General features: G+C 38.3%; 1 protein-coding gene across 1 annotated transcript; it reads left to right on the forward strand.

The window, feature by feature from the left end:
- Positions 1-9,871: 9,871 nt before the first annotated feature.
- Positions 9,872-18,830, forward strand: LOC124147370 (tetratricopeptide repeat protein 32-like). Its single transcript, XM_046518072.2, has 3 exons — positions 9,872-10,073; positions 14,043-14,200; positions 14,850-18,830. The coding sequence occupies exons 1-3, from the start codon at positions 9,928-9,930 to the stop codon at positions 14,978-14,980; spliced, it is 435 nt and encodes a 144-aa protein (XP_046374028.1). The 5' UTR covers positions 9,872-9,927; the 3' UTR covers positions 14,981-18,830.
- The last annotated feature ends 937 nt before the right edge of the window (positions 18,831-19,767 follow it).

The following is a 19,767-nucleotide window of genomic DNA, read 5'->3' on the forward strand; positions in this document are numbered from 1 at the left end:
TATTATAGGTCATCTTAATATACATTGGTAGTAGCGAATATATCGTAAGACTGGTTTGTGTTAGATTTTTTCTAATGTAGTTGCCATAGATAGATCATTGTATAGATATATGATTAGTCGTCACTCTTCCTCAACTATTCGACACAAAAATAATAGTGTCCGTATCCTGGCTTTATGTCGATGATCTGTAATATTTGTTTATCACTCCTGATAGATATCAGTAGTGATAGTATCACTTAACAACATATATGTATATGAACACATTTTATTTAGGATTATCAGCGGAATATTGTCCAGCGTATATACCGTATCTATATAGTTCTTTTAGTCGCCAGAATGCTTGGTTGTTATGTATTTTATCTGAATTATTGTACCATTACAGAAAAGCTATATAATGGAGCAGTCCGGAAAGGAGACCCCAGGTGGTACAACTAAGCAACAGACGATGGTGTACATTTGTGGAGGTAAATTTCACTGTCAATGTTTAAACTAATACAATGAAATAAGATAATAATTCCTCCAGGTTTGCCTGACACATGTCTTCAGTCTTTAGAAGGAACCCCTTCCTTTGATTATTTTGCCAATTTGACAAGAGGTAGGTTTGTATCTATTAAGGTTAGAATTTGTTTGGTTTGACAGTATAAAGGACCAGTAGTAGGTATGTGTTACCTTGTTCACTTGCTAGAACTATCCAACTCCAGCTTCAGGACCACAATAAGGAACGATAGGACTCATTCCAAATTTATACCCTCCATTGTCAACACATGTTCTTGAGCTAATTCCAGTAATTCCAATTATGACAAGCACACTTTTATTGTTTTACAGTTGTAACTAATCTATACAGGGCTATTGTTTTCAAAGGGGAATTAGGATGTCTCATTTCACTGATTTTGCCTGCTTCTGGTGGGTGGGCTGTTACATCACCTGGAGCCATCACTTTTGTAAGGATTCTGACCCTGAGTGGTTGACTATCTGAGAAAGGATGAACAGTACTCTTTGTCAAGGGTGTTTGTTCTAGGGTTTAATCTAAATGCATAAATTATAATCCTTCTCATGATGATGCTTGGACCGAAAGAAGTGAAAAATGTGTTACCTACCACTGAGGTTAACAAACATTAGTGTCAGGTTTGAATTTCCAGTACATTCACTGACTTTTAAGATTATTTAAAATTACAGTTTATAGTTTTGTCAAATTGGTAATTTCACTATTTATAAAGAAACGACTTCCATATGTGTATGTAGAGTGGATCTGCCAACAGATAATGAAAGAATAGATGCAAAGCTTCACAAGTGATTTTTTAAATACCCTTATCATCTACTGGTGACACTGGATAACAGTCTAGTCTTCTTGGATAGTGTTTTATATATCAAATATTTTGACAATAGATAATAAAAGTAAAAATTAAACATATCTTGCCAAGGCTTTTAATTATTATTTAATGCTCTCTTGGTAGATCCACTCTATATAAATATACTGAAAATAGTTTGCTGATATTGGATAAGCAGGATCTTCTCATGTGTTTTTATTCTACCAGCAAGACATCAAAGAAATGTATCCAATTAGAGATATGTAGAAATGTCAAACTGAGTTGGTCTCCAGTTTAAAACAGCATTAGATGGTTGATATATTGTTAAGTCATACTATTATCAACAACATTTCTGTGCAATCAGATATTTTTGTTATCAGGAATGACTGCATATATTGGAGTCCACAATAACAATTCTTATATGATGACAGATAGAAATGACCCAGCCTTTGGTATAGTGTTCTACCCTATAAGCAACTTTTATATTAACAAAAACAAAAATATTTTGGTAAGGAATTGAATGGCAAACAAAATCCCATCTGTTTTATTGCCCCTTAAAACAATAAATACAGATGACAGTGCAGACAGTAACAAAGCATGTCATTAGTATGATGGCATTTATTGCCTTCCTCTACTGGCAAGGTGTTGAGACTGGATAACAGCAACTGAACAAGACTTGATACATTTTATGGGGGTATTGTTCTCAGGAACCGTCTGTTGGTGATCTTTTCACTAACCTAAACACTTACAGAACAAAGTTGGAACTTGTACGGTACTTCAGTTATTGGCCTTATAGGGTTTGAAAATATATGTATCACATTTAATAGTAAGTTGGACTTATTTCTGTTTTATATTTCTCAGTGACTATGGAATAGTAGATTTGTTATAGAACACATAGCACACAAATGTTTTGAAATAACCCAAATATCCATGGGATGGGATCTGTCGTAGGTCTCTCTTATGAGATTAACATGAAGGTAACTCAGTGCATTACTGTATGAAAAAGTGTTTAAACATGATGTCATGACTATATTACTGTGACAGAGAAGAAGGTGATTGGGCCTAATTAATTATTTCCCTTTTCTCAATATGATACAATGAAAAAGTTGTCATCCTTAACATATCTTGCCTTACTCTAACATTCTTGCTAAGGAGTAAATTTTTCAACTGCTTGTATTAGATATGATACTTTGATGGAACGTTTGTATGTATTTTGTAAATTTAAAAATTTGTTTTATCTTTTGGGACATTTGTTGAAATAGTGTCGTCTCTGTAAATGTGGGAATACTCCATGTTTGTTTATATTTTAACTATATAATTGTAAATGTCAGGAGAATCCATCTAGGATTAGTTGTTACATTTTTCAAATGGTCTTGATAAACAATTCCAGATTTGTAATACATGTATCTGTTTTTATGATTGCAGATATTGACAGTCATGTGATGTAAGCTATTCAAAACTCTTTTTTCAGAATGTCACCAGGAAAATGAGATCCGAGCACGTGATCCAATCCGATGTCGCGAGTGTGGCTACAGAATAATGTACAAGAAGAGGACAAAAAGAAGTATCCTTTTTTTCAAACAGCCTTATTCATACCAAGACATTCTGCGCATGTGCATGTTATGTCAGAACACTACCAATGTCCTCAGTAACCTATGCTTGTCCTAAGAGTCTGCTAAATCAGATCAGGTGGTGAGGCTCCACAATGTGTGTCATATTGTCCTAATGGTGTTGATTGTTGCTCCTGGTTCCAGTCACTGGCTTGACTGGTCCAGACACAATTAATGACAGGCTGCCTTGGTAGCGATTGGAAATAACAACATTCATTTAATCCCTCAGTCAGCTGAATTTATTAGTGCACACATGCCATAGTGTGAAGAAAGTTTTATATATGTAACATTTAGTCATCACTGGTACCATTAGGAAGCAAGTATATTGCTATACAATAATTTTTGGTTAAATTACAATGCTAGACTTTTGCAAGTTCTCATATGAGGTATTACAAATATGAATGGAATAATAAATTTTATGTTTCGGTGTAGTAAGGACTGAGAGTTTTTATGGTAAGAAGTTTGAGTGTTGTGTTCACCAGGTGTTCTCTCACAATTGATGGTTAATGATTATTGTTTTTTGCCTTGTTGCTGTTTTCTTTAAGAGAGTAATCCAAAATAATTTGGTCAACAAAACATTCAGGTAACGTTTCTTGTGCATGTATTGCATATGTATATGTAGCTAAAGCAAATGCAGGGGCGGTCGGGTAGCCTGGTGGTTAAAGCGTTCGCTACTCACGCTGAAGATTCCCGACCTCGGTACAATGTGTGAAGCCCATTTCTGGTGTCCCCCGCCGTGATGTTGCTGGAATATTGCTAAAAGCGGAGTAAAACCATACTCAGTCAGTAAAGCAAATGAATGTGGCGAAATACTGATGAATTTCTATGAATTGACTTTTAGATCTACTAATCAGTTACATGATCTGGGTTTCACCCAAGAGATAAGAATCAGCTCAACCTGCATCTCATAGGATTTATCCTACATTTTGTGACTGGCTGTGATTTTGCTGAAATACTTTTCAAAACAGAGCTCTGAAGTGAATCACAAATGTATTACTTCCTTAACCATTTCACAGTGATTGTATTTGATGCAAGATGAAGACTGCAGCATCATCATTTCATCATTGATCATCATGGTAATCCAGTACAGGAATTACGGTAGTCATCTCAAGCTTGTAGCTTCCCCCCTCATCTATTCATATGGTCCCTCTTGACATGATGCAGTGGAAGGAGTTTTGTGTTGGCATGTTTCACCAACCATGATTATGTTATTTGCCTTAAGATGGTAATTCTAAAATTAGCCAAATATGTCCATTTTAAAAATATATGTTTTATGTATGTCTGATATTAACTTTATGCATATTATATGTTTCATGTACAAGAAGTAAATATTCAAAAGTCATCAGGAAAATAATCAGTGTTCTCTAAGCGAGTATAGGAGAGATAATTATGGTGGAACAATGTGTTTCAAGCGCAAAAAAAGAAGAGATAAGTGTTAAAAATACCTACCATTGTAAGACATCAAAATATCTATCTTTGTAATACTTCAAAGAAGTACTGACCAACATTTAATGAATCAAAAACAAGTTACAGAGAGAAATCAAGAAATGCCTTTAACAATAGTTTTCATCATCTCTCTAAGGCATATTATAGTGATAATGGTTTCCATGGTGTCGTTTTATATATATGGATGGATAATGGATTAAGTCAACTTAAGTGGATCTGGATTCTAACTGCAATATCAAGTAACAATACTTGGAGTGTGTTTTTTTCCACATGCTCTTGTAAAGCAGTTATTTTCAATATGTCTGTGTTTAATGTATTTATAACCAAACAATTCTTTTCTGTCATCAAAGTGTAAATAAATCATTGTCATTCACTGCTGCTTTGTTTTTTTAGATGTTTCCATGATTATTTGAACACATAATGTTTGTGTGACAGAGTGCAGAGAGGTGAAAAAGGTGAATCATTTACCCAACTATAGTTCTTGCTGGTGCCATGTCTCCAGGCGTAGTTGGCCTGACATTAACATAATTAGTTGAGCTAAAGGTTCTCTGTAGGTTCTTGGACATAGATGCTGAGACCGCAATGCTTGTGTCAGGATAAGATGGGAATTGGGGCATACAAAAGTATATGACCAAACTGCTTGTGTTTCATTGAATTTCATCATGTGGTTGCTCATGCTATTAACCACAGGTTTTGATGATACCAACTCGGGAAAACAGGTGACCAAGTCATTGAAGGTGCCACAATTCTATGGGACACACAGAAACCTATTATTGTTGGTTCAAATCCAGGTTCACCCTGTTTGTTTGTAGGTTTGTCAGCACTGCACAGTGGGGTTCATCAACACATATAAATCTATGTATGAGTTTGGTTTCACCTTAGTGGTAAATGTCTGCGACCTGCATCACTTCAGGCTTTCCTCCCACATTAAGCTGACACACTGTGATATAACTGGAATACTGTTAGAAGCAATGTAAAACACAACTTACTATGATGTAAACTCATTTGTTTAAAGGCCACCTTAATATAGCCTGGATATTCTGAAATATGTTTTGGTTCCTCATGCATTATGCTTCACAACATCATGCATCAATACTCATGCTATCAGCCACTGCTTCTGGCTTGCCAAGACCCCATTCTCTTCAGATTGCTGTGATATTGCTCTAATGTTACTTGCTGGGCACGCCAGAAACCTATGATTGTGGGTTTGAATCCCGGTTCGCCACGATTATGTTTCTAGGTTTGTCAGCACCATACCGGTGCTAGTGGGTTTCACCGAAGTGGTAAATGTCTTAGACCTGCATCACTTCGGGCATTCCTCCCACATGAGGTGACAAGCCGCGATATAACTGGAATACTGTTAAAAGCGGGGTTATACCCAACTCACTCACTCACTCACTTGCTGGGTAAGCATCACTCCCACATTGATTCTGTAGATCTGGGCCCATTACCCTTTCCAAAGGAGCTAAGGTGACGTAACTCCCATATTTTAACATTGGCTTGGGAAAGTTGTAGGGATTGTGGAACGGGACCCTAGGTGTTTTTATTGCCTAATCAACATACATTTTTCTGAAACATTTACTTCTGAAAGATGATGCTTTTACGTAAGAAATTAAATGTATTATTATTGATATTTCTGGTGAAAAGGCACTACTGGGATAATACGTGAAGGTTAATAGATTCACGTGTGTCACTTTGTGCATGTAACATTACATCAGGTTTAGTCTAGAAAAAACAGGGATACTTATAGCATACACTTGGAAGCATCATTGAGTTGCACTGTAACAGTAGCCAGACAGCTGTGATATAAAACACCACCTGTCATCACCTGTCTCCTACCCACGCCGGTAGTTACAACGCCCATCTTTCATATTGTTTCCTTATGCAAATGGGGGTCATGTCAAAAGCTGAACGTGGATAAATCGAAGCTTACATTGTGTAAGGGTGAGGTTGTTTGTAATTATGTTGACCCGTCATAGTTTGTAACGTATAGGTTTTGTACGGCAATCGGTCCTTGTTGAGATCGGCTATTGCTAGTATATTTCATTTGCAATGGGGGTATAATGTTCGTTTTCAAATTACAATTTAAACGGGTGACGAATATGTTTGAAATGCCCCATTGTGTTGTCCGTCTATCAGACGGTAATCTGTTGTAAAAACACGGTATCTCCTCAAAGGTGAGAAAACCCCTTAAGCTAATCTTAATCCGGATTATTACTTGAGGAAAGATATAGATTAGAAAGTTCAAAGGTTAAGAAAATATACGTTTTGTTACATAATCCCCAAAACAGCGCATATCTGAAGCAACAGCGAAAAGAAGTTGGGCCCGTTTTGACCAGGTAGGTATAAAACTTTAATTATATATTGGTAGATCTAAAGCAGAGAGATGCAACAGCGAAGGCCAAACTAACTCTATTTCTTAGTGATGTGCAGCTACTCGAACGCATATGAACAGAGCAGCCAAAGTTAAAAAATGAAATCATATCAATATACGAAAATAAAAATATATCAATACAAAAACAGAAATTCTATGAAAACCAAAACTCGCAACAGATATGTGTACCCAACTCGCACATGAGTCCCAAAGAGGGACAGGTCAGCCGAAATTACCAAGGCAGAAGGCGACCTCTTAAACAAGCAACAACATGGATCGTTCGACCGGAGTCCGTGTACACTAGATGTAGCATCTGTTTTTCCGAGTGAGAAAAAAACTCCATGCTGGAAGCGTTTGTAAAATCCCCTGTGGTAAATACGCACTTTTCGCATGGCGTACTCCTTGACATGGTTCTTTTAATTTATTCAGTCATATTGTATTTCAACCAAATAAAGTTCTTCTGTTCCAGAGACACTTTTTCCCCTTTTGTGGGCGAATGAAAACTTCAGTATGGAGGAATTGTGATTATTTGACGTAGGTTGCTCAGGTGATTTGCGAATTTTTATGTGCAGTGAGAAATGCATAGGAACGGCTGTTATTAAACCAATAAGTAGGATTTTACTTACATAATGAGTGGCATCTCTTGTACTCCATTTACAAACGTCAAGTAATGATGTGAAATGTCACGCGGAAGATTTTGAATGTTTCAAATTTGGCTTTTTGTCCTTTAATGCTTAATACAGTGAGTAGGTGTAATTTTATGACACCCCGCGTGTTAGTTCTAAGGCCAAATGCCAGCACAGCGGGGGCCTCAGCTTCTGCTTGTATGGAGGGGATGAGTAGCGCTTGGTCTTAACATCCTGACACTGAATACTGTGATAGCAATTATCCAATGTGTGACATTTACGATAATGTCCCTAAATAATGCATATTCTGTAATACTGAATGTATTTTTCTTCTCTTTTATTTGAACTTACAAAAGGAAAGATGTGCAAAATCTGGCCCCCTGGAAGCGCTCGATAAATCTCCAACATCCCCAACATGAAGACGTAAAGATCACGAATCGTACTGGATTCTACTGAAACCCAATACAATACTCAAAATAAGTTAAAGAACACCCGATTTTTTCATATGACTATAGTTAATCTATAATGACATGTATATAAATCTTTAACATCTTTTGAGTATTTTTTATTATTATACTACCCACAAAAATAAGGGAACTAATGATTTGAATGTTGCTATCGTTGCGATGTGTACACTGTACGTGTTGCACGTGCACATGGAAATTAAAGTGTGTTCACCAAAAGGGAACTCACAATCGCTAGCCGTAATATGCGACTATGCTTGTCGGAAGAGGCGACTATCCGGGTTGGATGGTCAGGCTTGCTGACTTGGTTGATGCATGTCATCATATCCCAATTGTGTAGATCGATGCTCATGATGTCAATCACTGGATTGTCTGGCAAGACGCGATTATTTACTGACCGCCGTCCTATAGCTGGAATATTGCTGAGAGCGATAAATAACAAACAAACAACCGCAATCACTGATTGAATTGTGCTGAAAGCACAAAGCTAAGTGCCTCCGAGACAGTATCTCAATGAACAGACAAAATGGCGAATTGTGGGTATGACAGAAGGGAGGGAGACGTCAATATCCCAAGCTGCCCGAATGTTTGGCAAATCAAGAAGTCTGACAGGCCTTAATATACGATACGTAGAACAAGACTGTCTCATTACATATATTGCACTACGCAATATTACTTAAGTCTTCTCCTTTTACCGATAGAGAATTCCGAACACTAACAGGAAGGCGACTTTCAACACCTGCCGTTGAAAACCGTCTCTACGCAGACTGCCTGAAAGCAAGGAGTCCTGTGGAGAGTGTGACCTTAACAGCTTACTCCAAACGGCAAAGATTGGGATGGGCGAGGTAACACAGGGGACGGTGTGTGCGCCAATGGCGTAACACCATGATAATAGACGAATCAAGGTTTTGCCTCCGATTCACAGATGGCCTCGGTCAATATCAGTTTCATGGGTTAATTAAACATTGTTAAGTATACTGCCCACATGAATGGCCAATATTTGATAACGTATGGTATCAAGGTGTCGTGCATGTATCGCCCAACATGGTGGACACACCAGATATTGTTCTACACTCCCGAAATTAATTTTACAGACATTTATCGTCATAACACCTTCACTATGATTTCATCAGTTCCCATATTTTGTGTTGGTTGTATATAAACCAACCCCATTTCTTAGTTAATTAACCCGTGAAGGGTCTTCATTAAACGATGCTTGCCATAAAAGGCGACGTAAGAGGCGACCCACGGGATCGGATGGTCATGACGTCAATCACTGGATTGTCTGGTCCAGACTTGATTATTTACAGACCGCCGTCATATTGCTGGAATACTTTTGAGTGCGGCTTTAAACAACAAACAAACAAAGTTAGTTCATTAATCGTACTCAGCTGTCAACCGTCTTCCTTCTACTGTAACTGTTACATTGATTCGCGAGTTTTGTTCTTGAATTTGACTTTTTATTTCTTGTGGTGACAGGTACGAATATTACTTTCCTAGGCCTCGTTGTTTTAAATTTGGTATTTGTGAAACTTTAAGGATTAATATCAGGGTATGACATGGATTACGTTCAGTTTAAACTGAAGGCTATTTAGATATGTAGATACAGATTCAATAGCATAATATTCAGTCAAATAGTTTCATGCTAGCATCCCTGATGTTAGCGGTTAATCCTCAAGGTTTTAGTATTGTGTTGTACCATACTGTGAGTAACACTTACATTCAGTATTTTCTATTCGCCTATAAATTTTATTCAGAACCTACACGTAAATGCATGAATCTGGTCAGTTCTAAGAATGGCACAGTTTTCAAACCCACGTGATTCGTGATACCAAGATACAAAATCACCCAGGATATTAATAAAATGGTGTGTGTGTGTGTCGGGGGAAGTGTGTAACGGCCAAACAAAATCTATAAAGAACTATATGTTGATAAAGAACTATATGTTGATATGAATGTGTTTCTGCCCCGTCAAAAGAAGGCGGGCTCACAACCACAAAACTCAACCAACTCCATTGAAACGGGCACCTGCAGATCAGAGTGACCTCCCTTAGTTCCTGCAAGCGACGATTGTCTTTCAGTCTCGTTCACTTCAGGGAAATGAGAACGGAGGAGTTGTTTGAAGAGGCAGAGAAACTGGAGAGGTTGGGCAAGAGGGATGAGGCGTTACAATTTTACACACAGTTTATTGAAGATGCATCGATAAGGCTGAAAAACCTCAACGACCAAAATGAACGGAGCGCACTGTGAGTTCTCTCATGACACTTCAGAGAAGAGGAATTGAAACTAGTTATTTTCCATCCTGCAATCGGAACAAGCTAGAGTTATAGTTGTTGCATGTTTTGCACATGTAATTCAACATGTCAGATCTAAAATCATAGTTATTTTTTTACTATCAACTATTACTATATGCACCACTAAATATTTTGTTACTAACAGAAGGCGTGTTTATGCGGGAAATGTTTATTTCGGTTATTTTACAATTTCTTAAACAGGAGTAAGCATTTTGGTACTTAAAACGAATGACGTCCATTATTTGTAGACAGAGATTATGAGAATATTGAGGCGACTGTGCTTGTCGTATGAGGCAACTAACGGGATCGAGTGGTCAGGCTCCCTGAAATGGTTGCTGCATTGTATTCCAATTGCCTAGATCGATGCTCATGATGTCAATCACTGGGTTGTCTGGTTCAGCCTCAATTATTTACAGACCAGAATATTGCTGAGTGTGGCGTTAAACAACAAACAAACAAATATTAGAATAGCGAATGTGTTCTGTGGGACAATTATATGATAAATATTTGACACATATATTAATAATTATCCCATTTGAAGAATAATATATGAAGTGATATAGGGCAGTAAAGCAGTTTGGATATTTAAACAACATTTTCTGTTTATCATAAACTTTATTTTTAAGAGCTGGGTAGTGAGGGAGAATTTATCCAAGATCATGTGTTGATACAAAATAAGACATGAATGCACAAGGAGGACATGCACTTATGGTAAAAGTGGATGTGAAATAGTATTTTCTGATTGTAGGTTATTTTACATGACTTAGATGTATTAAACAAATCAGTGATGAGTAGGCATCTTCGCTCCAATTGTATATAAGTTCGGTTTCTTTGAATTCCCAGTACTCAATGACTAAATATTGTTCCATAATAAGACAAGGGTTTTCATTTACCAGTATCTAAGTATCACAATGTATTTTCTTTCAAGTCATAGTCATAATGACCACAAACATATTGGTCAAAATGGCCACAAAAGAAGTCAAAATGGACACATTCTAAATATAAAAATACATAGTTGGTATGTTCTACATCTTTATTCATTTTATGACAAATATTTGTTAACTTTAGTTTAGGCATCAGCCTAACATCAGTTGATAGGTAGCACAAAGCAGCAGCTCTGACAACACTAAGAGAGTGCCATTTTAGTGTTCATTTTAGTCGTCGCTGTAACAGGGGTCATTCAGATTACCACAAATGGATAGCAACTCAGCTGAATCAGATTTCCACCAACTTCCATGTCCACGTTGTCATCTGTCATCAGGGAAAATGGAACTGAGCAGATGTAACAAAGATGTTCATTGTTGGACTCACTGTTGACAAGCTCGGGATACTCATTTATTCCTGTGCCACAATCTGATGAATCCACTGCATACAGGCAGTGTACAAAATTCCCTAAAATTTCAGTCAGACAACCAGTCTGGCAACTTTGCAAAGTTTCCAGACCAGATAAAATGTTGCCAGTCTAGAATTTTCTAGACTAATGGACAAAAGTAAGAAAAGGGTGACCAAAAGAATAGTATTGTACTGTTTAATGTTCCTTCTCAGAAAATAACAATAAACTGGTGGATTGTCAACAGCGTAACTTAACACATTGAAATTTTATTCATCGATAATGTGTTTAATGTTTAGGCCTAAAGTTAATTTACCTCTTACATTGAATTAAAACTAGAATGCTTAGGTAATTTAGGGAATACAGTAATAGCCAGACCATTGGGTGTGCAACTTTTCAGAACTGACCATCAGCAATATAGACCATAACAGACTGTCGGGCAGACGGGTATTTTAAACATTGGAACAGGAGTCCCACTCAAGTGCAGGCTGATTCTTATGGACAGTTTTGCCACACTTTACACACTTAGCAGGGACCGCCTCTGTGGTCTAGTGGTAGAGTGTCTACCCGGAGAGCGGAAGGTCCGGGGTTCCATCCCCGGTCGCGTCATACCAAAAGACGTTAAAAGATGGTACTTGTTGTTACCCTGTCTGGCTCTCGGCATTAAGGGGCTAAAACAAGGACTGGTCGGTTCGGAGTCAGTATACTGTGTCCGACTGGGGTATTCATGTTAAACTGCGGCATGGTATCTCAGTGGGCTAGCACTATAAATCGGCATCAGTCCGGACTAGTACAAGCAGCCACACAAACACACACACGTACATGCACGTCGCTATATAAGTTAACGCGACGCGACGTTAAACCCAATTTCACCTCACCTCACCTCACTTAGCAGGCATGGTGAGTGGCAAGTGAATGCAAGTGATCTGCTTCAAGCCATGTTTATATCATCACTTTGACACAAAGTCAGTCCAGTCAGTGTGGTATCAAAGTATGTATTACAAAAGTGATTATGGAATGTAAATGTCAATACGAAGTATTAGAACAAACATGTTTATGTCTGTAAAACTTAACACCAAAACCCATCCTATATTTGCACATGCCTCACACAGTAGTGCCACACGTGTCATTCCTGATTTAGACACTTTTAAAGATGGTCGATTAATCTCTTATTGATTCTGCTTATCATACAGTAGGATTTACTTGATTCCATTCATTGTTTGTGTATGTACTAGCGATGGTCATCTGTAACACGCAGAGCAACTACAGGCATGCTGGAAACTGGCAGAAGTCAGCGTGTAGTGGTCAATATGTTCAATGTTTCACAGGCTGTGATTTAGCAGACTATGGAACAGGTAGCAACAAACCCAAAATGTTGAAAATCGCCTCTGTTCAGGGTGTCCCAGGTCACCGACAAATGTACAGGATTGATTGATCTGAAACAAGGCTCTACGAAATCGAGCTCAAATGAAGAATCAAATTGCTGCAAACTTTCATCAGGCTGCAGGAGTATGAGTTACAAGTAGGCTGATTAGAAATTGTCTACATGCAGCTCATCTCCATGCTCCACGGCCATGTGATGTGCTACCCCATACAAATCGTAATACTGCTAACAGACGTCAATGGTGTACACCACATCGAAACACGTTTTCAGATGATTCAAGATTGATTTTGCACTTCCTTGATAGGCATGGACGTGTCTGGTGACAGAAATGAATGTCAAGCCAATGTCAACCTGAGACCATGTGACAGATTTGGCAGTTATGGTGTAGGGTAACATCACTATGACTGACCGGACCCCACTCCATATTGTGCAAGGAAGGGTCACTGGACAGTACTATCGAGACAACATACTCGCACCCTTTGTTGTCCTGTTTGCAAGGCGTGTGGATTGACATTTGTCTTCAGGATGACAACACCCGTGCTCACCGTTCACTCATCGTCATTGCTCACCTCCAGCAGCACAGCATCCATAGAATGAGCCCAGACCTCTTCCCCATTGAACACATCGGGGACATGATAGGGAGACGTGTGCATCAACGTCATAAGCCGCCGACCATGTTGGTTACACTCGGCCAGGCACGGGAGGAATGGGACAGACTCTAATCACACTAGTTTTAAGTATTATGACAAGAATTAGGAAATTTATATTTTTGTATTTGGGAATCATGTTTACTGATAATTGCTGCAGATTTAGGGCTGATTATTGGAATCAGAGCAGGTCTAGAAAATCCCGGAGTATTAACAGGATGATGCATGTATATCGCGGGTGACCAAGTACGTATACTGGTGAACTCTTATCAACAAGATTGCAGACATACATTGATTTGCCAATGGTGATTCATGTGTATGTATATAAAGGGAACAGGGTTTACAAAGGAGTTCAGATATTTTGCATGAAAAAACTGTGAAATAATATTTTTGTCATGGTATGTGCAAGAGTCTATTTAACATTTCAGTTTGATCGCTTGTCATTCCAAATGATTGATGATGGAGTCCTTACTTTTTCTGTGTTTTGTGTTACATTGTGAATTAGTCATTTACGTAAGCGATTGAATTCTGAATTCATGTACATGTCTTCATCTTTTCAGTCAGAAAAAGCTTGGACTTGCTTACAACAATCGTGGATTTATCCTGTACCAGAAAGTGGAGTTTGATGAGGCAATTAATGACTATACGAGAGGTCTAGGCTGCGACCAACATATGTCCTTCACCTTCTACAACCGTGGACTTATACACTACCGGCTTGGTAGGTTAGACTGCCTTGGACAATGTTCATTACCCCTTGACATGATCTAGTCAATAAATAAAATAATGATTATTAAAGTGCATTTGCAGCGGTAGAAATTGGCACCAGTCCTGTAGTCCTTGCCAAACTGCCCAATAGTTAAGGTATCATAAGGACTAGTAGAAATTTGCCGTTTTTAAGGGTTTTCCTATATGTTGTCATTATACGGACTAGTGGACTAAAAGTGTTAGTTACTACCGCTGATATGTTAGGCACTGTTTTCATCCACTATGTAGTTGCTCAAAGTGCACTTAATTATTATAGTTGAAGGTGACATAAACACACATGCATCAATGAAATGGAATAATAACATCTGGATTGCTTTTATGTACAATTTTCAGTAAATCTTGTAATTCTTACGAATCCTCTACCTCTATTACATCTTTGCCATAAATCCTGTATTTTGGCTTCAGTCACACTAACTAAATTTTCAGATTTTCAACAGACATCCTCTTCCCTGAAATCATTTTCATACCTAATACTTTTGAGAGATAATTTAAGAATGTATTTCTAATTATTTTTCCACAAACAACCCCATTTTGTAACAGAAACTAAGTAATGAATAAAGAGGAGTAATTGCCATTTCATCCAGATTTCCATTTTGTTGTAGGGAGGTTTGATGAAGCCATCAGCGACATGAAGCAAGCCCTGTCCATTGAGCCTGAGTTTGAGTCTGCACAGATCTGTCTCAAACAGTCTATGGAAGATCTCAACAAGAGGAAGACAAACATTCATACCTGATACTATAAACTCAACTTGCAGCTAAAGGGAGATAACTGGTCAGACTAAAGGGAGATAACTGTCTTGATTGTTGAATGTGCCAAGATGTCATTTTCAATTGATCAGCAGTGTGTTAAGTTTACAGAAGTTGTGAAAACAAACAACAGGACTATTTCTGTGACTCAGAGATGATTTTCATTCATGCAGAAGAGGGTGAAAACAAGGTAGTCCTAAAAAATTACAAAAAAACTGGACAATTCAAAGAATAGGCCAAAATGGATCTATCTGTGTTGGCTATTTGCTAAAGATGACAGCCAACAGATTTAGTGTAGGTCTAGAAACATTTTGAACATTTTCCAGGAAAGACCAACAAAAGAAAGCACAGGTACCTGTCCTCTTGTGTTGTTCTATATCTGTGGCTCATACTGAACATTAAAAATATGTTGATGTTGAATTGTACTGTGGTAGGCTGTGGTCTTGTGAAGACTGTTTCTTACCAACTAGTTCAGCTCAGTTGTCTAGGAAACACATGCTTAATGGATTTGTGGTAAATTTGGTAGATGGTGTATTTATTAAAGGTAGTCTGTATGATATTCCACACCAAGACACATAAAAGAGGAGGGGGAATGGACGGCCACGTTATCTAAGATACCAAAATTAAGCAATGCCTGGATCACTTATTGTGGGTTCGGATCCTGCCTGGCTAGTCATTATACTGTCATTATACCAGTGATCTTGGGCTTTACCGAAATGATACGCGTCATGTGTCACCTGGATGACGTGGGTGGCCCAGTCATCTAAGGCACCGCAATTCGTTCTGCAGAGTTGCATCCCTTGGGCACGCCAGAAGTCTAGGATCATGGGTTTGAATCCTGGTTTGTCCCAATTATGTTTTTAGGTGATATAAGTGGAGTACTCTTCAATGCGGCGTTAAACCCAACTCACTCACTGAGGTGTCACCTTGGGTTATTCTCCCACATAATGCTGACATGAACTGGAAGTCTACAGGGTGGCATTGAACCAAACTCTAATTGCTGGACATTATTGTTCCAAAAGTGGTTGGTTGTCGATGATCAGTGATTCTTATCAGTTTATAATCATTAGAAGTTTGAAAACATAGACAACTAATCTATATGTAATTAATAGACTTTGGTGAAAATCAAGAAATTTTAAACATGATTGGGTGAGTGAATTTGGCTTAATCTGCAGATCTGCCAAACCAGTGGTTGATCACAGGCTCACATCACAGACTGCCTGGGAACAATTACATAGTTAACCAGATCACATAGATGTAGGGACCCATTCTATTTCATCATGGTGGCTGACTAATTGGGTGTGGACTATACACCTGGATGGTCAACAGTGCCAGCTGTGATCCATGTTGTCAGAAACACAACTGACCAAGGTCCCATTCCACAGTATTAGTTGTGTGTGTGGCATGGTTCTCGTAAGTAAATGTTCAGATATGAGATGGACAAGTTGTAGTTTTAAGATCGAACCCATGCTGATTCCAGGTTTGACTTGTTCCCTTGCTTGGTGAGGCCACTTGATGGGTTTGTTTGTTTGTTTGTTGTTTAACGCCGCACTCCGCACTATCCAGCTACGTGACGGTGATCTGTAAATAATCAAAATCATGAGCATCCATCCACGCAATTGGCATACGATGACATGCATCAACCAAGTCAGCGAGCGTGATCACCAGATCCCAATAGTGACCTCTTTCGACAAGCATGGGTTGCTTGAAGACCTATTCTGCCCCAACTCTTCATGCATCTGAGTGGTCAGACTTAGTCTTAGTCACGATTTAGTGTCATCATGCCTCAACAGCTTGGATCATTCACAAGATAAATAGCTGGTTTGTCATGTCCACATTTGATTATTTACAGACTGCTGGAATATTGCAGAGTGTGTAGTTATATGACAAAGCCATGATTGCAGGAGACAACTGGGCCCTTTATTGTTACCACCTTCAATGTAGTTACCTCAGGCACTGGGGACCCACGTCTCTGGTATGTCCATTAGCGGTCAATCTCATTAAAATCAGATCTCAGTTCTCGCTATTGGTAAATATAGATCTAAAGACATCCCATTTCAGGTAGGACGACCTTTCGCGAACTTTGACCGACCAATGAAATAACTAACAAGTAGTTGACATCAGCCAATCAGAAAGCAGCTTTCCCCAGGTTAATGACACTTGTTTCAAATAGTGACTTCCAATCCAGACTACGCTTTGAACATATATATCGATTCAAAATTTGAAAACTGAACAAAAGAAAATTGTGGAATGACCGATATTGTATGGCAGTACCCGGCACAAGGTTAGAGTCACGACGTCCAGCCTGTAACTGTCGTTTGGAATACCATGTGTTGACCTTTTCAAGGTTCCATGATTAGAAACCACATTCCGACTGTCACTTTCCCCATCTGGTAAGCGACGCTCTGATGGGTTGGATGAAAGGTCATTCTGACGTGACCAGTAATGGGATGTCCTCAGATCTTTGTTTAGTGGTAGCAAGAACTAAGATCTTATTTTAATGAGATTGATTAGTGTAGACCGGTGAAGTTTGTGAATGTACTATTCCATATCAGTATGTGGTTATTACTAAACCTATGTAAGAATCCAGTGACTTGCATCTTGTAGGACGTTGTACCAATATGTGACTGTTAGATATTCGACATTTGTACTACATCAGCTTTGCACAGTGCATTTTAATTTGTATGCTTGTGAAAATGTCTAATTTATTCATCAGTAATTAATCTTGATATGATTTCTGTAAAAATAAAGTGATAGATGAAAGTAGACTTCTTATGTTAATTGAAAGTTGATCTCTTCAGTGTTCCAAATTTAGATAGGGAATACCTGTATGACTCTATTTGTGGAGGGGGGGAGGGTGCGGGGGGATGATATTAATCGTGTTAGGAAAACATATCATGCTGCTACAGTGCTATTAGATTATTAGATTATTGGAAAACCGTTTTTAGTATTTCACAAATGTGTAAAGTTGTAAAGAAGCTATTTATTAGGAACGAATATCTTTGTTGTAATATACTCTTCTGTGAAGAGTCCAAATTGAAATCTTTTTGCTCATTTACCAGATTCATGGTCCTAGGTAATTCAGTTTGACAAAATATAATATTACCTGATATTATTTTAGTAGATATTTATTTTTTTAACTTGGCGGAGTTGAGAAATGTTGAATTTTTCAGAACTAAACTGCTAAGTGAGTGCTATTTTTTAATATTTTACATGTTGATGACAAAAGCAAGATCTAGTAATACATTTGTCCTGTGAGCAAGGACAACAATATGTGATATTATGCAGAATATTATGTAGTGAGTGAGGAATATGCAAATGGAATCAAAAAATGAATTTTGTTAATATCTTTAAGTGGCATAAAATACCTTTCAAAGCTTTCCTAATCTACTTCTCCAGACAATACATACAATTCATAATAAAGAATATAGCTACTACTGCTACTGCTATAAGATCTGATTTGAATGAGATTGATTCTAACCCCTTTTTCCTGCAGTAAGTAGAATAGGTTGGACATTTCTTGTCAGCTTTCGACACTCATTTCATGCTGTAATATTCATGTTTTTAGCAATCTTCTGATGAAAAAACAGCGCTTTCAAACCAGAAACAAACTTCTGCGTTAGGGCATGTAGGGTTATCATTGTATTACTTAATGAAGTATATTCCAACAGTGATATCATATACCACGAACTGGAGATTTAATTCCTTTAGTGTTTCCTGGTGGGACTCTGTGTGTTATGTTTTTTACATTGTAATATTTGCTCAAAAGCTGTTGTATGAATGAATAGCGGTACATGTTTTATGAAGTCAGTATTGAATAAACATTGCCAAACTTTGTGTTGAAGTATTTGTGGATTGTACACGCACAGGTCGTAGACATTCATAATGGTCTGTCAGTTAGCAAGTGAGTATGGTTTTACGCCACTTTTAGCAATATTTCAGCAATGTAACGGTTGGGGACACCAGAAATGGGCTTCACACATTGTACCCATGTCGGGAATCGAACCTGGGTCTTCGGTGTGACAAGCGAACACTTAAACCACTAGGCTACCCGACCGCCCCTTGGCCTGTCAGTAATCTGTTTTGTAACGGTGGGGGACACCAGAAATGGGCTTCACACATTGTACCCATGTCGGGAATCGAACCTGGGTCTTCAGTGTGACAAGCGAACACTTAAACCACTAGGCTACCCGACCGCCCCTTGGCCTGTCAGTAATCTGTTTTGTAACGGTGGGGGACACCAGAAATGGGCTTCACACATTGTACCCATGTCGGGAATCGAACCTGGGTCTTCGGTGTGACAAGCGAACACTTAAACCACTAGGCTACCCGACTGTCCCTTGGCCTGTCAGTAATCCGAATTACACACATCTTGAATTGGCACACCACTGGTTGATTACATGAACATCAATACACACCATAAGAACAAAGACGCATAATATTTCTTAAAACAAACTCCTAAGCTGGATAAACCCAATTCTCGATTTCATCAACTTTAATGACCAGCAAGGGTAGTTGAGACCTGCCCCAGATTCTACATGAAGGACTTTGGGTAAGAATGTTTCAACAGCTGAAAGGTAGACCCATCAAGCAGCCATTTCATAAACAACAGATGTAGGCTTTGTGAAATAAAAACATTTTGTCGTGAGATGTCTTGTCAAAATGTTTACTCTAGTGATCTGGTCATTAGAGGCAACAACACAGTGTGTCATTGGACCCCTATGACATGGAGTTTTGCTTACAATATCAATCACTTGGTTGTCTGGTCCAGGCT

This window comes from Haliotis rufescens, unplaced genomic scaffold (genome assembly GCF_023055435.1).
Source record: "Haliotis rufescens isolate VD_foot unplaced genomic scaffold, xgHalRufe1.0.p SCAF_1, whole genome shotgun sequence".
NCBI classification, from domain to species: domain Eukaryota; kingdom Metazoa; phylum Mollusca; class Gastropoda; order Lepetellida; family Haliotidae; genus Haliotis; species Haliotis rufescens.

Coding starts and splice junctions, on each gene's coding strand:
- LOC124147370 (XM_046518072.2), top strand. CDS start 9,928: ATGAGAACGGAGGAGTTGTTTGAAGAGGCAGAGAAACTGGAGAGGTTG. Junction 10,074..14,042: donor CAAAATGAACGGAGCGCACT/GTGAGTTCTCTC, acceptor TCATCTTTTCAG/TCAGAAAAAGCTTGGACTTG. Junction 14,201..14,849: donor ACTTATACACTACCGGCTTG/GTAGGTTAGACT, acceptor ATTTTGTTGTAG/GGAGGTTTGATGAAGCCATC.